At 37.0% G+C, this 19,264-nt stretch overlaps 1 protein-coding gene across 9 annotated transcripts in view; it reads right to left on the bottom strand.

Annotated features, from left to right (window-relative positions):
- Positions 1-19,264, bottom strand: part of LOC109065533 (KN motif and ankyrin repeat domain-containing protein 1-like) — a 52,987-nt gene that overhangs the window by 16,094 nt on the left and 17,629 nt on the right. For 3 of the 9 annotated variants that reach the window (XM_042756560.1, XM_042756561.1, XM_042756565.1), the window contains one exon: positions 7,976-8,104. The exons of 2 other annotated variants lie outside the window; for them this stretch is intronic. In XM_042756560.1, coding sequence (XP_042612494.1) covers positions 7,976-8,012 — 37 coding nt within the window. In that variant the 5' untranslated portion in view covers positions 8,013-8,104. Of the gene's footprint in view, positions 1-2,098; positions 2,256-7,975; positions 8,107-9,903; positions 9,932-19,264 lie in introns of those variants that run through there. 4 more of the 9 variants (XM_042756564.1, XM_042756562.1, XM_042756566.1 and 1 more) reach the window with 4 other exon arrangements.

The raw sequence follows: 19,264 nt of genomic DNA, 5'->3' as shown, positions 1-19,264 counted from the left end.
AATGAACTGATTAAAACAGCCAGCTAATCTAAAAGCTTAGAAATAAATAAATTCTCTTTATGACAGAATGGTTCAACAGTCCCTGTTACATTGAGACCTATACAGTATGTAAAGGGCCTTTCGCACCGCATTAGCTCCAGAACTAAATGTACAGCACTAAAGTACTGGGATGATATTGCGCAAACTATTTCCCAGTACCATTTAAAGGGTTGCATTCGCACCAACAGTGTGTACTAGTAATCGACATAAGCCGGTTGACAGCAACGTCATTTGTGCGCGGCGTTCAACAATGGAAACAAAGAAGAACAACGTTAACAAAAGGTGGATAGAGGACGCTGTGATCGGAGCTGTGTTTTTGTTTTGTCTCGCAGGTTTCACAATAATGGACATCGTCCCCTTTTATCTGACATTTTTGTCAAAATCGAGTTATTCACATATTCTTATTCTGTGACAACTTATTTATATTATGTGATAGAATTTTTAATGTTCTGTACATTTTGGGAATTTTTATTTAAATAAACAAAAAAGTTGTATCTATACAGTCGAATGGAATGCAAAAACTTTGAAGCTCAAAATCTCAAAACTACTCAGAATCCAGACAGAACCTTATAATTCCAAGGAGACGACATGGTTCTCAATGATGATTCCAACTCCTGTATAAGTTCATTAAAGAAGAGAATGTTGTTTGCAGGTTTTACAGCTGCAAAGAAGACAATAATACAAAACTGGTTTACACCTCACGTGTCCAAAAACATTTTGGATTCACAGCCTCCTTAAAATAGTGACTTGTGAATATACAACAGCACGAATGAGCAGGGCTAAACCTAGTAATGTTTTTCTACCAAAATTTTGGATTATTTAAAGGAATGACTATAAAAAGCTGTTTTTTTTTCTTTCAGATTGTAAAAATATTGATATGTCTATTTCCTGTTTTGTTTGTTTCTCCCCCTTCCCTGTTTTGTTTGTTTGAATGGATGTTGTTTTGTTGAATCAAAAAAAGAAAAAAGTTGATCACAAAAAAAAATAAAAAATGGACATGGAATGTCCATTTATACGTAAAACGACTGAAAGAATGGAAATGAGAACTAAGAATCTCCAACGACAACAGGCAGTGCTACATTTGCTACAAGTGCCTGCACTTCAGCGTCCGTCCATCTATCGCTGTTCTCCAAATTTGCAAAATAAGTTGACACAATAGGGCCTTTTGCACCGCAGGAACCTTTTCATAGTACCAGAACTAATTGTGGAACTACCCACTTTTGGGGCGTTTTCACACCGCCGGAACTGGTTCCTGTGGTGCGAAAGGCCCTTATGTCTCTTACCAAAAGGTGTCACTCCTGTGGTTGCAAGCCCCAAGGTGTGATAACAATGTGATCACAACTGTCATACCCAGTAATCATAACAGTGTCAGTCAGTCATTACAACACCCCTTTACAAGTACACAATACATTAAGATTTTTCCAAGAAGAGTCAAGCCATTTACTAACAGAAACTGAACTTTCCATCTATACATTTCCAACACCAAATTGTAATGATGTATTCTACACAACTTCATGGCAAAACAAACTCCATGTGTTTGCTGAGCATTTGCACGGGGAGGGTAACTGGGGGTGGGGTTAAGGGAAAACAAGGAGAGCAAATATATCTTTCTACCCTATCTATTTGGTCCAATGCAACTGGCAATACCTTAAACATTTCACTCACTCACTACCAAGTAGACAAGAAATGCCTTCACAGAGAGGCAAAAACGTTAATGGTTTCTTTTCAGCTAGAAGCCGAGGAATATCCATCAACAGAGCTTATATCACAGTCCAAATTCCTCGCCAGACAGAGAATTCCTCCAGTCATTTAGACAGATTAACTCTCTAAAAGCCAACACATTTTTTGATGATTTAGAGTACAGACACAGTACATTACGAGCAATCAACAAACCATTAAACACATTTTCTTTGAACATTTTAAGAATATACGTAAAATGCAAGGAAGTTTACTTGCCCATGTAACACTGCCTTTTCCGTGTCCCTTATATAGACTTAACTGAAAGGGGTTTTGAGAAGGTTAAGGCAACCTAATCCATCATTGTTCAAGCATCACTTACCCCAAGTCAAACAGCAGTCCTCATGCAGCGGCGCCTGTTCCCTTACAAGTCGTAATAGAGTTCTATAACTAGAACAAGCTGCAGGCTGCCTCTCCTCACTCACGGAGCACTTTCTCAACCTTCACTCCATAAGGGGAAAAAAATTCCACTATTGGTGTAAACTTAGCCTAGCTCAGCTGAGCCTGTGATAGGCCAAATGCCTCCACCAATCATGCAGTACTTACACTGTTTCATCTGTCGTGCCTCTCTCAAAGTGCTCTTTAAACACTTTGTAACCCCTTCAAACAGTGGTCCCTTTTTAAGCACTCTTTCCAGGCATGTCTTTGTCATATTAAGGAGCCTAAACTCAGCAGACACATAGGCCTAATACAAGGTTAATTTAAGTTTTTGCTGCTCCTTAATGTGAACGATGTTCAAAACACAAATATACTGTGACATAAAAATAGCTTTTTTTAATTACAATAAAAGCTGGACAACAGACTGCACTGGACATTTTTTTTAAATACTCCAACTAAACTAAAAAGCTTAATTCTTTATTTAACCAAGCAACAATAATTCAACATCACTGACAAAACCTCTTTTACTGTATATGCACTGCAACGATTGCTAGCTTTTCAACACACCAGCTAGCTTTGCTGACTATAGCAAGAGCACAGCAGCAATGTCATGGAGAGCGAGACAGGCTTGTCTGGTACGAGGAACAGACACTTGGGCAGCTGAGTGCTGACCTCACTGGGGAGGGGGGGTAGGGGATTGTAAACCTGGAACACTAAAGGGGCAAGCGAGAAGCGATGGGGAACAAATAAAAGCAGTGTGAGAAGCGGCTCCAAGAATAATCCACGCACACTCTCTTTTAGCAGTCTAGAATTACACTACCCACCATCAGACAAAAAAACAGCCTTGAGGTTGTTCAGATCAAAATAGTTTATGCTACGGGTAACGTACTGAAGCAAACTTACTCTATGTTGGAAAGCACTTTGAACGGTGCAAGCTAGGCTGGTCTAAAGTTCAGCAACCCCCTGGCAGCAAGTAAAAGATTAAAAAAATGACCAAACTGAGACAGTACTTACTGAATATATCAAAGACAAATATTCACACTCTACCTGTGTAAATTTAAAACGGATGGTAATGCACTCCTGTATTGAGTGTTGGCTAAGGTTTCCTTCTCCTAGGTTGCTTTAGACTGCAAGTTATAGTCCTTGACACAAGAGGAAGCAAATGAAAATTGCCGGGTGACGTAACTTATTATTATTATTTTTTTCTGGCTAAAACTAAATTTAAGGATATGGCAGTAACCAGTAAGAGACCTGATAGGCGGAAACTCGGCTCTTCTAGCATTTGGCATGTCTGTTAAAACAAATTTATAAGTATACAAAACTAGCGGAAAAAACAAACATGACACATGAGCATTTGGCATGTCTGTTGTCACAAAGTTATTTGTGGACAAAATGAGCAGAAAGTGAAACCATGTAAATGGTGTTTCTAAGTATGGAATACTGCGAAATCTACAGGAAGCTTTATTGTTCAAACAATAATGACAAATGATTATGTCAATTTGAAGAAAAAAAAAATTAAAGCTGCAGTCGGTAAGTTTTGGGGCTCGCGTCTGGCGGAAGAACATTGTAGCCGGAGCTACTTCTCTCTAATATAAACAAAATCCCACACTTTATTTTAGGTCCAGTTCTCAGTAGGTTAACCCGGCTCTTCTGGTCTAATCAGCGCAACTAGTTAGGGCTGTGCCACAGTGTTGTTTTTTGTGTGGTACTGAAAACTGGCAGTCTATGCAATAAAAAATATATATAATGAGCGAGTACATCATGAATCCATTTTCCAAACCGTGTTTGTTTTGTCTTTTGATCCTGAATCACTACGGTACACCTATAATAACTGTTTATATTCGTAGACTACCTAAAAAGTTTATATGTCTGGGTTGGATCATTATGAACTTTTTGGGAAAAAGGGTCATTGAAGCTATAAATAATTGTATACAAATCGCGACCAAGTCTGAAAGTCTCCCTGTGGTTTTTCTCAAACAACAGACACTACCAGCCGTTCGAGGGGGAAAAAAGTCTTTGCATTTCAAGCCTGTTTAAGACTTCTCCCCCTGCATTTCAGCCCGAGCCCGACGGACCCCGACTTTTTACGCCCCTCGAGTTGGGATTCGGGATAATTTTCACGTCACAGTTCAGACGCGGGCCGGGCCTCCCGCCTGTTTAAGACTTCTCCTTACTTTTATATTTTAGACATCCATCAATTAGTGATGAAAAAATAATTGCGGCGCTGGTGGAAACAACACGAGACCGTGCTACCGCGACTGTCAAGAGCGGCTCGACGGTGTTTAGTGTCCCGCAGCAGCAGCGCATCTGAACAGTTCTCCATTCATCTCATTAGACGCACCTTTAGAGAGAAGTGAATCTTTACGGATTCTGATTATAATTAAAGAGTTTTTGTTTTCGATTTGTTTTATTTCGTTAAGTAATAATTTAAAGCTTTCTATAGATATATTTATCATGTCTGTGAGGCATGTTTTCACTGAGCTTCGGTTCATTTTTGTACTCCTGTCAGAGTAGAGTAGAAAGCGCATTGTGTTTGTTTTCTTTATTTTATAAAAGCACAACATTTTGTTGATATTGTGAGTGCACACAAATAAAAGACACTTTGCAGTTATGAATGATGTATTACACTTACCATTATGTGCAAAAATTACTGCGTATCTACTGAAAAAAATGCGAGTGATCACACTGGCGTCTCCATGTCCTGAAGCGTCTCCGCACAAACTTTTGGATATAGCGCACATTTATCTGGGTCTAACGTTTAAACATTGTTATATGCTTGAACTGTTTTATATCTATAGATTTTATGTTAGGCGAGTCATGATGATTTGAGAAGGCTAAATTGATCAAACAGTCTCACTATCTAACGCTGGCCGCTTGATCGTTACTTAAAAAAAAAAAAAAAAAACTAAAACTTATGTTTAACAAACAAAAAATGCTCCAAACGTTTTTCTAAATTAACTTAAAAAAAAAAAATGAAATGAAATATAATCACTTTGCTATTACATACAAAACTGAACTATTTTAATAGCTGCGACAGTAGTAAAAGCTGTTTAGGGACTGTTTAGCTGTTCAAATCAGACACTAGAGCATCCCGTCATTCAGACACAGTGGAAGATCTGATAAGAATCAGTGTAGAGGGGCCAAGTCTAGAAGATTTTGATGCTAGAGAGAGTGTGGCCAGCTGGTTAAGCCAAGGCCAAAGATCAAGAAGGCCAAACTACAGGAGTTGGCCATCCGAGGGGCATGTGGCTGCAATGGAGGATAGTCCATAAAACACTGAGCCATGGGATGTTCAGTTTGAAGCCCTTAAAACACTTAATTTAGATTTTCTTTTTATTTCATTTATCTAAATTTTGTGCTGGTGCATCTAAGAAAATTATTTATTATATTTTATTATATTTTCTTAGGCGCACCAGTGCAAGCAGTGGAAAAATTTAGTCTAGAGCCCTGAGCCTGTAAGCCCCAGTTGGAACTTGTGAACATGGATATTTTGGTCATTTTTGAAACATGCACCTGGAACATATTGATGTCTTTCAGAAGGCATTTCAGGCATGACACTGCAAAAACTAAAACCCACATCAGTAGCCTCCAGATCTTTACAATGCCAGTTTGCTTCAAACAGTCCAGTACAGAAACAATGCAAGTTACAACATTACCTACTGCACTGATGCTATAGAATAGGACAAGGGGTGTGATATTTCCTGGTGGATACAAAAATAAACTTGTACAAGACCCTCAAATGAAAACTTTCAAAAATGATCTTTAACATTAAATAATAACTAACACAGTAGCTTGAAACCTGAAAGAAAAAAACAAAGAAACAGCAAAACACAGCTGACATGCATTCAGTGATTCAGTATCTACAACAATTAATCTGTTTTACTTAATGGCGATTCCTTCAGTCTACCTTTAAATGCCTAGAGCACTGTATATAATACAGTTTTGTGACTTACTGGGACAGGAGTTTGACAAGTAGTACTGTAGCAGGCTAGCACTACTAGCCTGAGCATATCCAGAGTCTTCTCTCAAACACACACAAACACACACACAGACACAGAAGAGAAAACAGAGGCCCTTTTTCTCCCTCCAGCCTGGTATTTCCTGACCCGGCCCATGGAAACCACGTCATCCTCCCAGTTTAATTATCCCAGAAATCCACATCATTTTTAAGACCACACTAACAAACACACACAGAGCCATTAAGCAAGCACAACAACAATGCTAGAACAGATACAGAAGCTTCTTTAAGAATGGTCCTGCCATGAAATAACAGAGCAAAACCCAGAGTAAAGTGAACCGATTCAGTATTAAGCACTCATATTAACTAAACCTGGAGTACATCCCAGACTAAAGCTAATCCTGCCAATATTAATAGTAACTGAACCAAGAATATCAGAAGGAATGACGGTAAATTACATGCAGAGAACTTATATTTTTTATACAGCAATTTGCTTTGAAAGTTTGTACCCTGTAGATCAGAATCAAAACTTTTTTGACTTTACCGACAGTCATTACACAAACTATAAAGATGTTTAAATGTTAATGAGGAACCAGATCACTTGTATGAGACGACCATTGTAACTCGATAGTAATCAAGTGGCCATAATACTAGTGTCCAACAATTTAGCAAATCCATTAGCCCTTCAATGTTGACATGCTAGTACTCTAGACTTCATAATGGCACAGCTTGGCAACCTTTTTCAAGACCAAGTGCTCTGGCCTTAGTTTGATGTGGAGCTGCCACATAGAAGGTCCAAATCAAAACACAAAATCTGCTTTAGTCTGTTACTGACCTGAATTTCATTGTGTAAACATCAACGGTGAGGGTTTAGTGACACAGACAACCAAAATGTCCAAAGAAGATAAAGAAAGATGCTATCTATTGACTGTGTTAGTTTCATTAAGATGATGCTAATCTACAACAAAAACATGACTGCTTGACATTTAAAGTATCATCAAAATGACCTTTTGTCAACACAGGTTGACTACATGGTCAAAAAAGGAGCAAAACCCATTAAATCAATTAATTTTCTACTGAATCACGGAATATAAAATGATTGACATAACAGTTCTTCTTATTATGTTGTTGCTCTTTCACTTTATTGTCAGGAGGAATGCACAGTGGAATGTGTTGATGTTGTGGTTGTGTGCTCAGAGCACGGCAAGGCTGACAAGCAATATTTCACAGCATGCTGTGAAAGTCACACTTCTATATGGTGTTAGACCTGCAGGAATGTGCAGGTCTTAAACAGAATCATGGACTTGTATCCTAAAACAATAATTGGTGCCCAATAATTGGAAAAGTCTTTAAACATATGAAATTAATGTGAAAACAGAATACATAGACAGAAACCATGACAGAAAACATACTTTAGATTTATCATCTCAAAACACACAAGCATCTGTTGTTTATGTATCCATATGTTCATATTCATGTTCATATATGTTCAAATGCTCACCTGGGTCTTCACTTGGTTAAAGTTGAAGTGTGTACAACTTTTATGTTAAAAAAAAAAACTTTCTCTATTTCCATCTTTTTTTTTTTTTTTTTGAGCATCGCAAGCAGTCCAACAACCAACAAAGAACAATTGGCTCAACCAATGGAGTGAGTTTGGGGTGGGACTGTATAGAAGACGTGGGTGGAGTGTTTGGGAAACCTGTTTGACAGCAATTATTATTTTTGCAATTCCATTTGGTGACTTTAGCGGTGCCAAAATTACTCACTTCAGTTTTAACTAAGAATAATTGTAGGCATAAACACTGATGATTCATTAGTGAACAGATCATTAGACAATCAGATCAATTAAAAGGGAGGCATTACCTGAGGCATTGCCGTTAACGTGCATAGTTTGGGCCATTGCAGCAGACACTCACTTGAAATCCCACAGAGAGCCTGAATGCACTCATACAAATGTCATGCACCAAATCAGCTTGCCATGCAACCTGCAAACTGGACAAAACACAAAGCACAAAATGTCAGACACAATGGCACATGCATGATTCACAAAAACAAATACACAAACACATACTATGAAAAAAAAGTGAGGTTTATGAAACAAATCATGGGCTCTGATCTGATATGTGAGGCCTAAGCTTAGTGACGCACCTTAATGCTGCAGTTTTGTACTTGTGTGCATGACCTTACGGGTAGTTTTACCAAAACATGAGATTCATTGAGGTCATTTAATATTTAACAACAAACAGAACCTTAATCTTCAAATGGTGGGCGTATAGAAATAACCTTGTGACAAATCCTAGTTGAAATGTAAGTTAACTCAAAAAGTAGAATTGTGTCATAATTTACTCATTAAATATCAGGCTGTTTCTCACACAAATCTACTGTGTAGTTGCAAAATACTTGGTACATGAGCACTAGCATCTTATATGATGCTTCTGATGATGCACCTTTTGCATTCCACGTAAGAACAACATGAAAAAAAATAAAATATTAGATAATTTAATAATTTTAAAGCTAATTTACCATTTTAGAAGGGTAAATAAATTATGACATAATTTGATAACTTTTAGGTGAACTACTCATTTTATAACTTTTTTTCCATTTGAGTTGCCATGTATAGAAAAGCCCAGACAAAGCTACTGTAGCCTTATAGCCAAACAAGGTTGCACACTCAAACACCTTATCAGAGCTCTAAAATGAAACTGCACTCATTCTAAATTAGCACTGGGACTGGGAGGAACTAAAGATGGACGACTTCCAAAACAATAAGCCCAAATAAAGATCAAAACAGAGGGGCAAAAAAATCTGCATCCATCTCAAACATAATGATTCAAATTAATATTGATTCATATGGATTCTGGTGCCAAACTTGATTTTGTGTGAAGGAGAAGCTGTTTGAGCAGCAGTAATATCAAAATTGAAGTATATAACTCAGTATTATTGAATTCAGCATTCAGTATGAGCCTCAAATCATGTAGATACTAAAGACAACAGATCTGTGACGGAGCAGCAGACATGCATGTGTGCAGCAGATAGAGCGGTGGGTCTCATAAACCCCTAGTGGAAGAACGGCAGGAAGAAAGACCAGTGGGAGGTCTCTGAAGAACACAGACTAGTAAAACTATGATTGGACCAGTTCTGAGTATTGTGAAATACAGGACGTGTTATGGAATTTCCTTCAACTCACATAAAACCACAAACTCACAAATTACAACTACAACAAAAACAACATCTTTTTTTTTTTTTTTTTTTTTTTTTTTTTTGGCAGACACATGCAACATGGCCATAGTTCACATCCAAACTGAGGTTACCACTTGAAATGTTGTGCAATGTGTTTTTCAAAAGATACCTAAGCAAAATGTAGTTGATGTTTGTGAAGTTTCGATATTTGTTTGAATAGAACTTTTACCATTAACAAGCACAACAAAAGAGCTCAACAACAAATCACTTCAGTCTGCAAACAATAAGACATGTTCAACACTCTGTATACAGTTTAGTTTTAAGAAAGATAATCACGCAGTCTAAAAAAAAACGCAAAAATGTACCAAGTTAATCTGATGAAAATATGCACGTGGGAGAAAGTCAATCCTGAGCTTGTCAAAACATGCTAAAATGCTGCTAATTTAAAAATTAGTGTGGCTTTTTAAACCCAGAATGCTTGACCACTTAAAAATCTCACACATATTAGTTTGACACAGATTAAACACACACACGGACATTAGACATTTTCTTGGTCATATTGCAAAGGTGTATGCATGCAGATGTGACATTAGACTAAAAAGAACACCTACCTTGCTCAGTCATTCTTAAACTTCTTCAACGTATAGTCACAGGGAATGGTGTTACTACAGCCTTGCAGTTACCTATAAGCCAAAATGTCAATGCAACATGGAGTGTGTATTACAGCTAAGATAAGCTAACTTGCTCAGATGTCAGAGGTCCTATAAGAGGAAAGGATGTATCCGTCCGTGTTGAACAGATCAGTGACCAGACCTTCAACAAGGGACCCTCTGTGTAAAGGTAGAAGATGTCTAATCAAACACCCTTACAATGTTAAGTCCTCTGTTGGTACAGTGGCATCAACAAGGTTGCTTGTTAATAGCAAACAGGGTCAGCCCAGCACTGATTGACATGTAACTGCAGGTAGATCATTCTGCTAGCAGGAAGAAACAGAAAGGCGTGTTTTATCATTTTTATTCACTGTCACTTCCTATTCTCAACATACTGTTGGAAAAGTCTGTACTTAAATATTACAATATGAACAACTCTCTTTGAAAAGAAAAATTAAAGAAGAGATACAACACGGTCATCTGCCACTGAATTTATAACAGTCTACTGCTTACAAGGACAGATGTTCTCATACTTGTTCCAGGTATGTCAGTGGGATCTAGCCATTAACTACGTGAAAGATAAAGAAAACACTGACTCAGAAAGACTGACAACTCCTGAAAAACATATAATTGATAAATTAAGACATCTGTAATCAAAGAGCAAGAAATGGGGCAAGAAAATGAATGCTGATGATAAAAGAAAGCAGTTTAATCAATAAATTGGAAACCTTTTATTAACCTGCACTGCTACACTATTAAAATATTCAGTTCTGGCTACTAGGAAAGAGGATACAAAGACCTGCAATCTATATTTTATGTTAGACAGTTTCATAAATAGCAACAAGAGGGAAAGAGACAAAAAATGTCTTACACAAGAAACGTGGCATGCTAGTGGGAGGTATTGTACACCTCCAGAGGTGAGGGCAGGGTAGCGTGACGAGGCATTCATCTGACACGACACTATAGCTAGAGGCAGCATTTAAACATGGAGTGCAGGTCAATACAAAGCTCTGCAAAACACACACAAACATATTCTACTGTTGGAGACAGATCTAAAATGGGAGTGGTAAGGTGTATTGCTTTAGAAAAATGCTCCAACACACCTAGTTTCCGTCACTTATCATTTACCTATTCTTTTGATCACACCTTCCACAGAATTCATTGTAAATGGATCATTTAAAGAATAAAAAAATAAAAAATAAATTACTTGATCGTGTTGTTTCTGTACATGCATGATTTACTTCTATGGAACACATAAGAAGAGATTTAGAGGAAAGCAAATGAATTTTGTGCTATATTTCAAGTGTAATGAAAACATACACTAGTAAAGGCATATAAAAAATAGATCAGATATCAAGTTTACATATTTCCCTCTTCCAGAGCTCTAAAATCTTGTTTAAAAATGGAATGTGAAGAGTCATGCCAAGTTTACGTAAATAGCAAATTATTAAATTGATCAAAAGTGACAGGGATCGACCGATATGCATTTTTTGTTTCAGGGCCGATGCCGATACCGATTATTACAGATCAAGGAGACCGATAACCGATATTTGGAACCGATATGTGTCTAGTGTAAAAAATGAAAATTAATGTCAAAATTAAGAATAAAAAGGCCTCTGACAAAGACTCTCTTTAAATTATTTAAACACATCTTTAATTCTGAGAACTGTTAATAATAACAAAATTAATATTAATAATAAAAACAAACATAAAAAGTGCTGGGAGCATCCATCAGCAGCATTCTGTAAACTAAGTAAAACTTGCATCCATCAGCACCATCCTATAAACAAAGTAAAACTTAAAGCAAATTTAAACAGCAACAAATGAACAAATAATGGAAAATAAATGTAATCTCTCTCTCTCGCTTTCTATATATATATATATATATATATATATATATATATATGTGTGTGTGTGTGTGTGTGTGTGTGTGTGTGTGTGTGTGTGTGTGTGTGTGTGTTATATTTAGCATTTTATTTGCAACCCAGAATCGCATTAAAATCACACACAACCCCATATTGTAATAGTGTTTTTTTTTTTTTTTTTTGATGTGTAAAATGTTGTGTTTGACTGTTTATCACGGTGATACAAACTAGGAAGTATACAGGACAGCGTCATCCAGAAACGTGCAATGTGAGATTATTGACAATTTACGTTATTAGCATAGGGTTATTAGCAGGGTGCGATTTGTGAAATAAAACAGAGGGGGGATGCTTTTGAAAAATTTTATGAAATGTTTTTAATACGACGGAAATTGTGTTTAGTGTGATCTCAGTTTAATAAAAACATTGTAAGCCTACGTTAGGCCTATTTATTGTAATGATTTAATGTCCACGGTTATTCAAACAACAAATTACATCGAGAAAGCGAGCAAAGAACACAACGGAGCTTTTTGAAACTCCGAATCAGTTAAACCATTGCGTCGCAAAATGATTCACTGTTTCGATGCACTTCAATCGGATCGCGTATCGCGAATCATTTGATTCAGATCTGGACGTCAGAGCGGGTTTGCATGATGTTTTTATCCCCACCGGGGATAAAAGTTATTCAGCAGAGGCAGGGATGCATAGACCAGAAGGGGGGAAATCCCCCCCATCCTGGTTATTAGTCAAATGAGAGAGCGTGGCCGCGGAGATAACTAAATCAGGAATAGGGAGCTCGCGTCGCGTCAGGGCGTCAGAGCTCGCGCTTGATTCCCTTTCAGCTCTTCAAAATTGCATAATGGTAATTCTGAATCTGTATGATAAATTATTTTGCAATCATGTTAGAATAAAGCAATATTTCTCCAAATATGCGCATTTTTTTTGACTAAGAGACCTAACGGAACGGACGCTGTTCAGTGAAGCTATGTGAACAACACACACAAAAAAAAAACCGCAGCAGACGTGAGTGAATTCATTCGTGTTGATAATCTATTCACAATATAACCTTAAGTTGGCCGAATGGTGAGAGAAGTAGGTTTTAGTTTCATTATCTCAGCACTGATGTGATGATCCGTTAAAGCATATCACTGCAATGACGGACATTGACCTGGAATTCACAGTATAATAACTGAACGGGGCTTGTCATCATAAATCGATTATATTTAGGTGTTTTGCAAATTCAGTGTAGTGATTTTATTGCAACTTCAGGAACGTTTACTGCATTCTTACCTTCGAGAGATAACTTATTGATGTGTGATGATGATCACTGAAGCAGCTCCTCCTGTGCTTTCGGTGTGAGAGCGGAACATTTTCCAGCCGCGCCAGCCGTATTGATTGGCCAGGCTCGTGACTCCCAACAAATCAGACGGACGATGGACGGGGCTTAGTCTAGGCCACAGAGCGGTGCGCTCTGACTGAGGTGGCTGGATCAGTGCCAGATCGCGCATTTCAAAATAAAATGGTTTTATCGGCAAATCGGTTTTGAAAATGGCCGATGCTGATAACAATAAAAATGCTTAATATCGGCGCCGATAATATATTAAATTGATCAAAAGTGACAGTAAATCCGTTAATACAGCAAATTATTAAATTGATCAAAAGTGACAGTAAAGACATTTTTAAAGTTACAAAATATTTATATTTCAAATAAATTCTGTTCTAATGAACTTTATATTCATCCAATAATCCTGTAGTATCACTGTAGTATCATCTGAGTTTCTACAAAAAATTTAAAGCAGCACAACTGTTTTCAATATTTATAATAATAAGTAGTAGTAATGTTTCTTGAGCACCAAAATGAACATAACAGAATGTTTTCTGAATGATCATGTGACATTGAAGACTTGCAAGCTATCATATGGTGTCAGTAGTCTTGAAACATAGTGCAGTCATATGGGCTACTTATATGCTGCTTTTTATCCACTGAGGATTTTGAAAGGCTACAGTCACTATATGATTTTTTCTTCTCTTTTTTCCATAGAACACAAGTGATACAGGGTGAGTAAATGGCAGATATTTAGTTTCCTTTAATGCTATCCAAGAAGCAGTTCAAACTAACCACATTCTAAACCCGAGACCACCTATAGAGCCTTATGCTGTTCTCACAAAAATTCAATGTCCTTTATGTCCTCAGGGGAGGAGGTGCATCTGAGAGGCCACGAGGCCATTTCGGATATTGCTGTTGTAGTTTGAGGTGGAGCTGCAGGTGCGTCCATTGACAATTTTCAGCGAGGGGCTCCTGACATTCATAATCTGACATAACCTGAAGCAAAAAAATGTAGAGCGTGGGAGTATATGCTCAAGGTGAAACGATTTAGATGACCAAATCATTTTATGACCAAACCAACCAAGATAAGTAAAACTTCACAAGGCTACTTCCTTCTAAAAAGTGTAAGCCATAAACATCTAAAAGAGTGAAAAAAAAGTGCAGTACAATCACAAGCACCATTTTTCAAACACTTAACATCAGCCAGTCATTTGAAGATAAGAGTTGGAGGAAAATGGGGATTTGTCAGCAGCAACTTGACCATGAAAGCAGCCAGCTGAATTTCATCATGGCACTGAGCTTTGAATAAGCCAGAAATGAAGAACTTCAGAAAAGAGAGAGGCTGAACACACCTGTGCATTCGTGTTAGCTTCTGGCAGGGGGGCACAAAGATCTGACCCGGGCTCAAATGCCCCCAACCATTACTTACGACAACCATGCTGATCCCCTTTCTTCCAAATCCAGCTTCAAAGCTTATAATTATCTTGACAGGCACAGGGGGGTTCTGAAACTGCAGACCATTTTTATTCTGTCTTTGGGTTTCAGCCTAAGCAATGTGAAACTCAAAGAAATCTTCTTTACATGCAAAGTCAGACAAATATGTTGCATATTAAGAGTGCTGCATTGGATTTGAAATACATAATTAAAATAATTCAATCACACGGTCATTACCCCGGTCATCTGAATCAAATGTATCCAGGATATTCCAAGAGCCCAACATCAATTTGCTGGAAAAGTCAAACTTTAAACTTTGAGTGCAAACTCCTGCAGGCGACTGATGCATTAGACAGCCAGTCCTAAACTGAAGATCAGGCTGAAAGGTCCTAAACCTGATCTAGGTCAGCTAAATATAAAGACTCATTTAAGCCCTGAAGAGAAAGTGACTTAATCATAACCCCAGACCAGTTAACAGAGCCTATTTTTGTCATTATCACCCTCTTGTCTGGTCTGTTCGCCTTAAACGGCATCCTGTGATACAACTCTAGATTAGTAAGTGCAGGCAAAGTGTTTGCTTATCAGTAACAAAGACATCACTCTAACAAACAGCATGAAATGGCTGTTTGCTTTAAACATAAAGCAATATATTATAGAATCTATGAAATAAACAAATGCATTGTTACTTCTTGAAACAAACTTGCTTGAAACTTTATAACTCAAAACAAGACAACAAACAGCATGAAATGGACACTATTTAGAAGAAATTTGTCTGACTCCAACACAAGACCATATAAAGAGTCTATTTGTGCTCTCTCTCTCTTTTTTTTAAACTTAAAAAAAAAATGTTAAACATATATATATATATATATATTATATATATATATATATATATATATATATATATATATATATATATATATATATATACATACTCTCTCTTTTTTTTAAACTTAAAAAAAAAATGTTAAACATTTTTTAATAAGTCTCTAACTCTCTTATGCTCACCATGGCTGCATTTGTTTAATCACAAATACAGTACAATAATATTGTGAAATATTATTTCAATTTAAAATAATTGCTTTATATTTAAATATATTTTAAAATGTAATTTGATGGCAAAGCTGAATTTTCAGCAGTCATTACTCCAGTATTCAGTATCACATGACCCTTCAGAAATCATTCTAATATGCTGATTTGTTGCTCAAGAAACATTTTTTATTATTATAAATGTTGAAGACAGTTGTGCTGCTTAATAGTTTTGTGGAAACTGTGAAACTTCTTTCAAGATTCTCTGAGAAATTTCAAAAGAACAGCACGCATTTGAAACTCATGCATTTGAATATTTTGTACCATTATATATATCTTTACTAAAACTTGAAGCCATTTTAATGTATCCTTGCAAAATAAAAATATCAATCTATTAAAAAAAAAAAATCTTACTGACCACAAAACTTTGTGTAATGTATACAAGACCAGTCTTATTCCTGCATTTGAGAAATTTGAGGTAATAATAGTGTATTTTTATTTTCATGAATAGTCCGAAAATATTACATCGCCTCTGTTCTATTGAACAGTGTAATGTCTGATAGTCTGATGACATTGACTTGCACTCAGTGCTGTAATGATAACTGCTTTTGAAGAATAGCTGAGATCCGTCCTTTATAATCCAAAAACCAAATGTTATATTGCTAAGTAGCTTAATTACAACAGAAAGGGTTGCATGAACTAATATCCACAGTAGAATATGTTGTTACAAATGGACAAAAAAGGTCTTTCAAAAGTAAAAAGCTGACCAAATACAGTAAAATGCCTTACAAAACATTAACTGGTTTTTGTTCATGCATTTTTATACTTATTTGCTAGTAGTTGGTGTCTATTTGTGACCTGAGAACAGATTTAGGAGGCTGATTTGGAATGCACCTCTGATTCCAGATCTTCTCTATTTTTGGAATGTGTTTCATCTCTTAAAACTGGACTCTATAACACCAGGAACAAATCAACAAAACAGAAACACACACATTTACTAAATGGGGACATTCCATAGACTTTTATTGTTTATTTATAAAACTATTTATAAATGTTATAAGCTAACCCTAACAAAAACTTTTTACAATCTAAATAAATAAATATTTTTAGACCATTTTTACAATTGAGGACTTCCCCAAAAGGAGGTCTTGTTGAATTTTTGACAAATTTGCCCCCAAAATATGGTTAAGCAGTTACACACATAAACACTCTGAATATGAGAGCCTCAAAATAACAAAAATCAAACTCTAAAATATTCCCCAGTAACACTGATAGTCTATTTCCTTGGCACTCTAATTTCAGGAGTCTGCAACTAAACTAAATTTTAAAATCAAGCTAACAGGCTGATTTTTAGACAAACTGAGATAAGTATATGAACTCATAAACCCATTCATGCCAGCATGTCTTCAAAAGTGTCTGATTCTATGAACCAAACAGCTCCAGGAGGATCCAACGCCATTTAGTTTCTATTCACCTCTTTTCTTTAGCGCAAATGTGGTGCAGTGAATACACTTCAACTTTTGTCTACTTGTAGACAGAGGACATAAAAGAAGCCAAGAGACACTGTGGATTGTAACTTCTCTATGCCAGATTAAATCGGGGTTACGCTGAGCCAATAATACAAGACTTTTGAGTCCAAGTGCAGTACAATTTTCTGACAACACTGCCATCTACAGGCTTCCAACATACACAGTTTCAGTAAATGAGTGCATGAGCACAAATACAATAGCACTAATTAACGAACCAAGTAGAAGCAAAAAAATCAATTAAAAAACATAAAACTATTACGTTTTCTCCCCTATCAATCAAACCTCAATCAAAAAGTCAAAATAGAAAGAAAAACATACATACAAAAAACAAAAACAAACACACAAAAAACACCCTATTACCCCCAATAAAAAACAAAAAAAAAAAAAAATAAAAGAAAAAAAAAAAAAAAAGAGTCATGTAAAGCATGCATGAAAGCATCTGAGGGAAAACAGTTCACCCCATGTAGCGCTGCAGAGCAAACTCACCGCTTCATTTAACAATGATCCAGCCCTTTTACTCCACAGGGGACGGGCACACAGAGTGGGTAGTAACTATCGACAACACACTGTCTCACTACCTGTGCCCTCTTTTTCTCTAACAAATGGATGTCTTTTCATACTCACCTCTTTCTATTACTTTTGCAACTAAATGAAACAATGTGTTGTTGTTTTTTTTTTCTATATTTCGTTCCCATCCTATCTCCTCACCTCTCTCCAACCATGCATTTGACCAAGGACAGACTGGAGCCAGTTATTTGTTTAGCTCTCCAGTGGAGCCAGGCAGACTGAGAGGCCCAGCGGCCGTTCTTTTTGTGACAAAGAGCTTGAGAGGAATGGAGGCCAAGGGAGCCTCCCAGAGTTACAGCCATTGAATGCTCCAACACCATGCTTTATTTATCAAAATGCATATAAAATAATACTGCAGGATTAAGATTAAATTGTTTGGTTCTTTGTGTCAGATAATTGTGTCTAAGGGGCTCCTTGAAAACATTAGCTTTAGTCAACCTTGTGAAATGGATAAATGAAGGATGAAATCCTTGGTTTGAAATCCACTGAAACTGATGACTGACACAAGGTTTTTGGTGTCCTCAGCTAGACAGTTTTCAAAGTCAACTGAGGGACCAGAGGACAATTTATGGGAATCAAATATTTCTAATTATATTTATATAATTAATATCATTTATTATCTGTAAGCTGTAAGGATGTTTGTTTCCAGCAATTCCCACCTACAAGTTAATTCCCAATGAAGTTTACAAGAAAGAAAAAAGAAAGAAAGAAAAGAAAACTCCAAGGGCGCTCCATGTTGACAGACACTACAGCAATGATTTAGACAGCAGTTACAAAGAAGCAGGAGAAATTCCAACACTAAACACACCTTGCCAGCCTTAATTAGAGCTGCGTTTAAAGGCTAAAGGGTTCTGTTTGGCTTAACCACATAAGCTGGCTAGGCTATATTGTTGCTAATGAGAAAGGGCCCATTCTGGGGGGCTGGGAAGGGAGGGGGTGGATTAGGCTGGGAAATGCATGGAATGGACAAACCTTGACATCCAATGGAGATGAACCCTCTAAAAAAGCAATTACCAGCAGAATTTACTGGTACAACTTTCACAAACTCACAGGCACATTTCATCAGAAGTGTCATCCATCACCAGAGCTTTTCACTGCAATTTCTGATCTCTAAGGAATTAGCCACATCAGAACCGCTGGCTTTCACACAAGTGTCCCACCAGATTTAGTCAGAAAACGCATTGAAAATCAATTTTCCCACTGCTCCCCACGCTGCAGGTCCCTATGATCCTGAAGCCACATCCACAGCTGTCGCCCTGCCCGAAATCAGCACAACAAAGACCCAGAGCATCCCCTGTGAAAGTTTGGGAAATCATTCATCCTCTATGCTTTCAATCGAGTGAGCAACCGTAAAGCAGGCAACAATACATTTCAGGGAGGTACTCGGATACGCTTTGTAAAACTCACTTTAATAGATGTCAGTGACAGACACAGGTGATAAGCAACAACTGGCTCAATCCCAGCTACCGAAACCGTTTCCAGATCGAAAAAGAGACGTAACAACAACAAACAAACATTAATATGGCAAAGGATCTTGTTAGTGGCCTAATGTATTCCCTCTAAATTAATTTTCT

The sequence above is a fragment of the Cyprinus carpio genome, chromosome A5, assembly GCF_018340385.1.
Source record: "Cyprinus carpio isolate SPL01 chromosome A5, ASM1834038v1, whole genome shotgun sequence".
NCBI lineage: Eukaryota > Metazoa > Chordata > Actinopteri > Cypriniformes > Cyprinidae > Cyprinus > Cyprinus carpio.
Note: the sequence above shows the minus strand (reverse complement) of the source record. Positions and strands in the feature narration are given on the sequence as shown.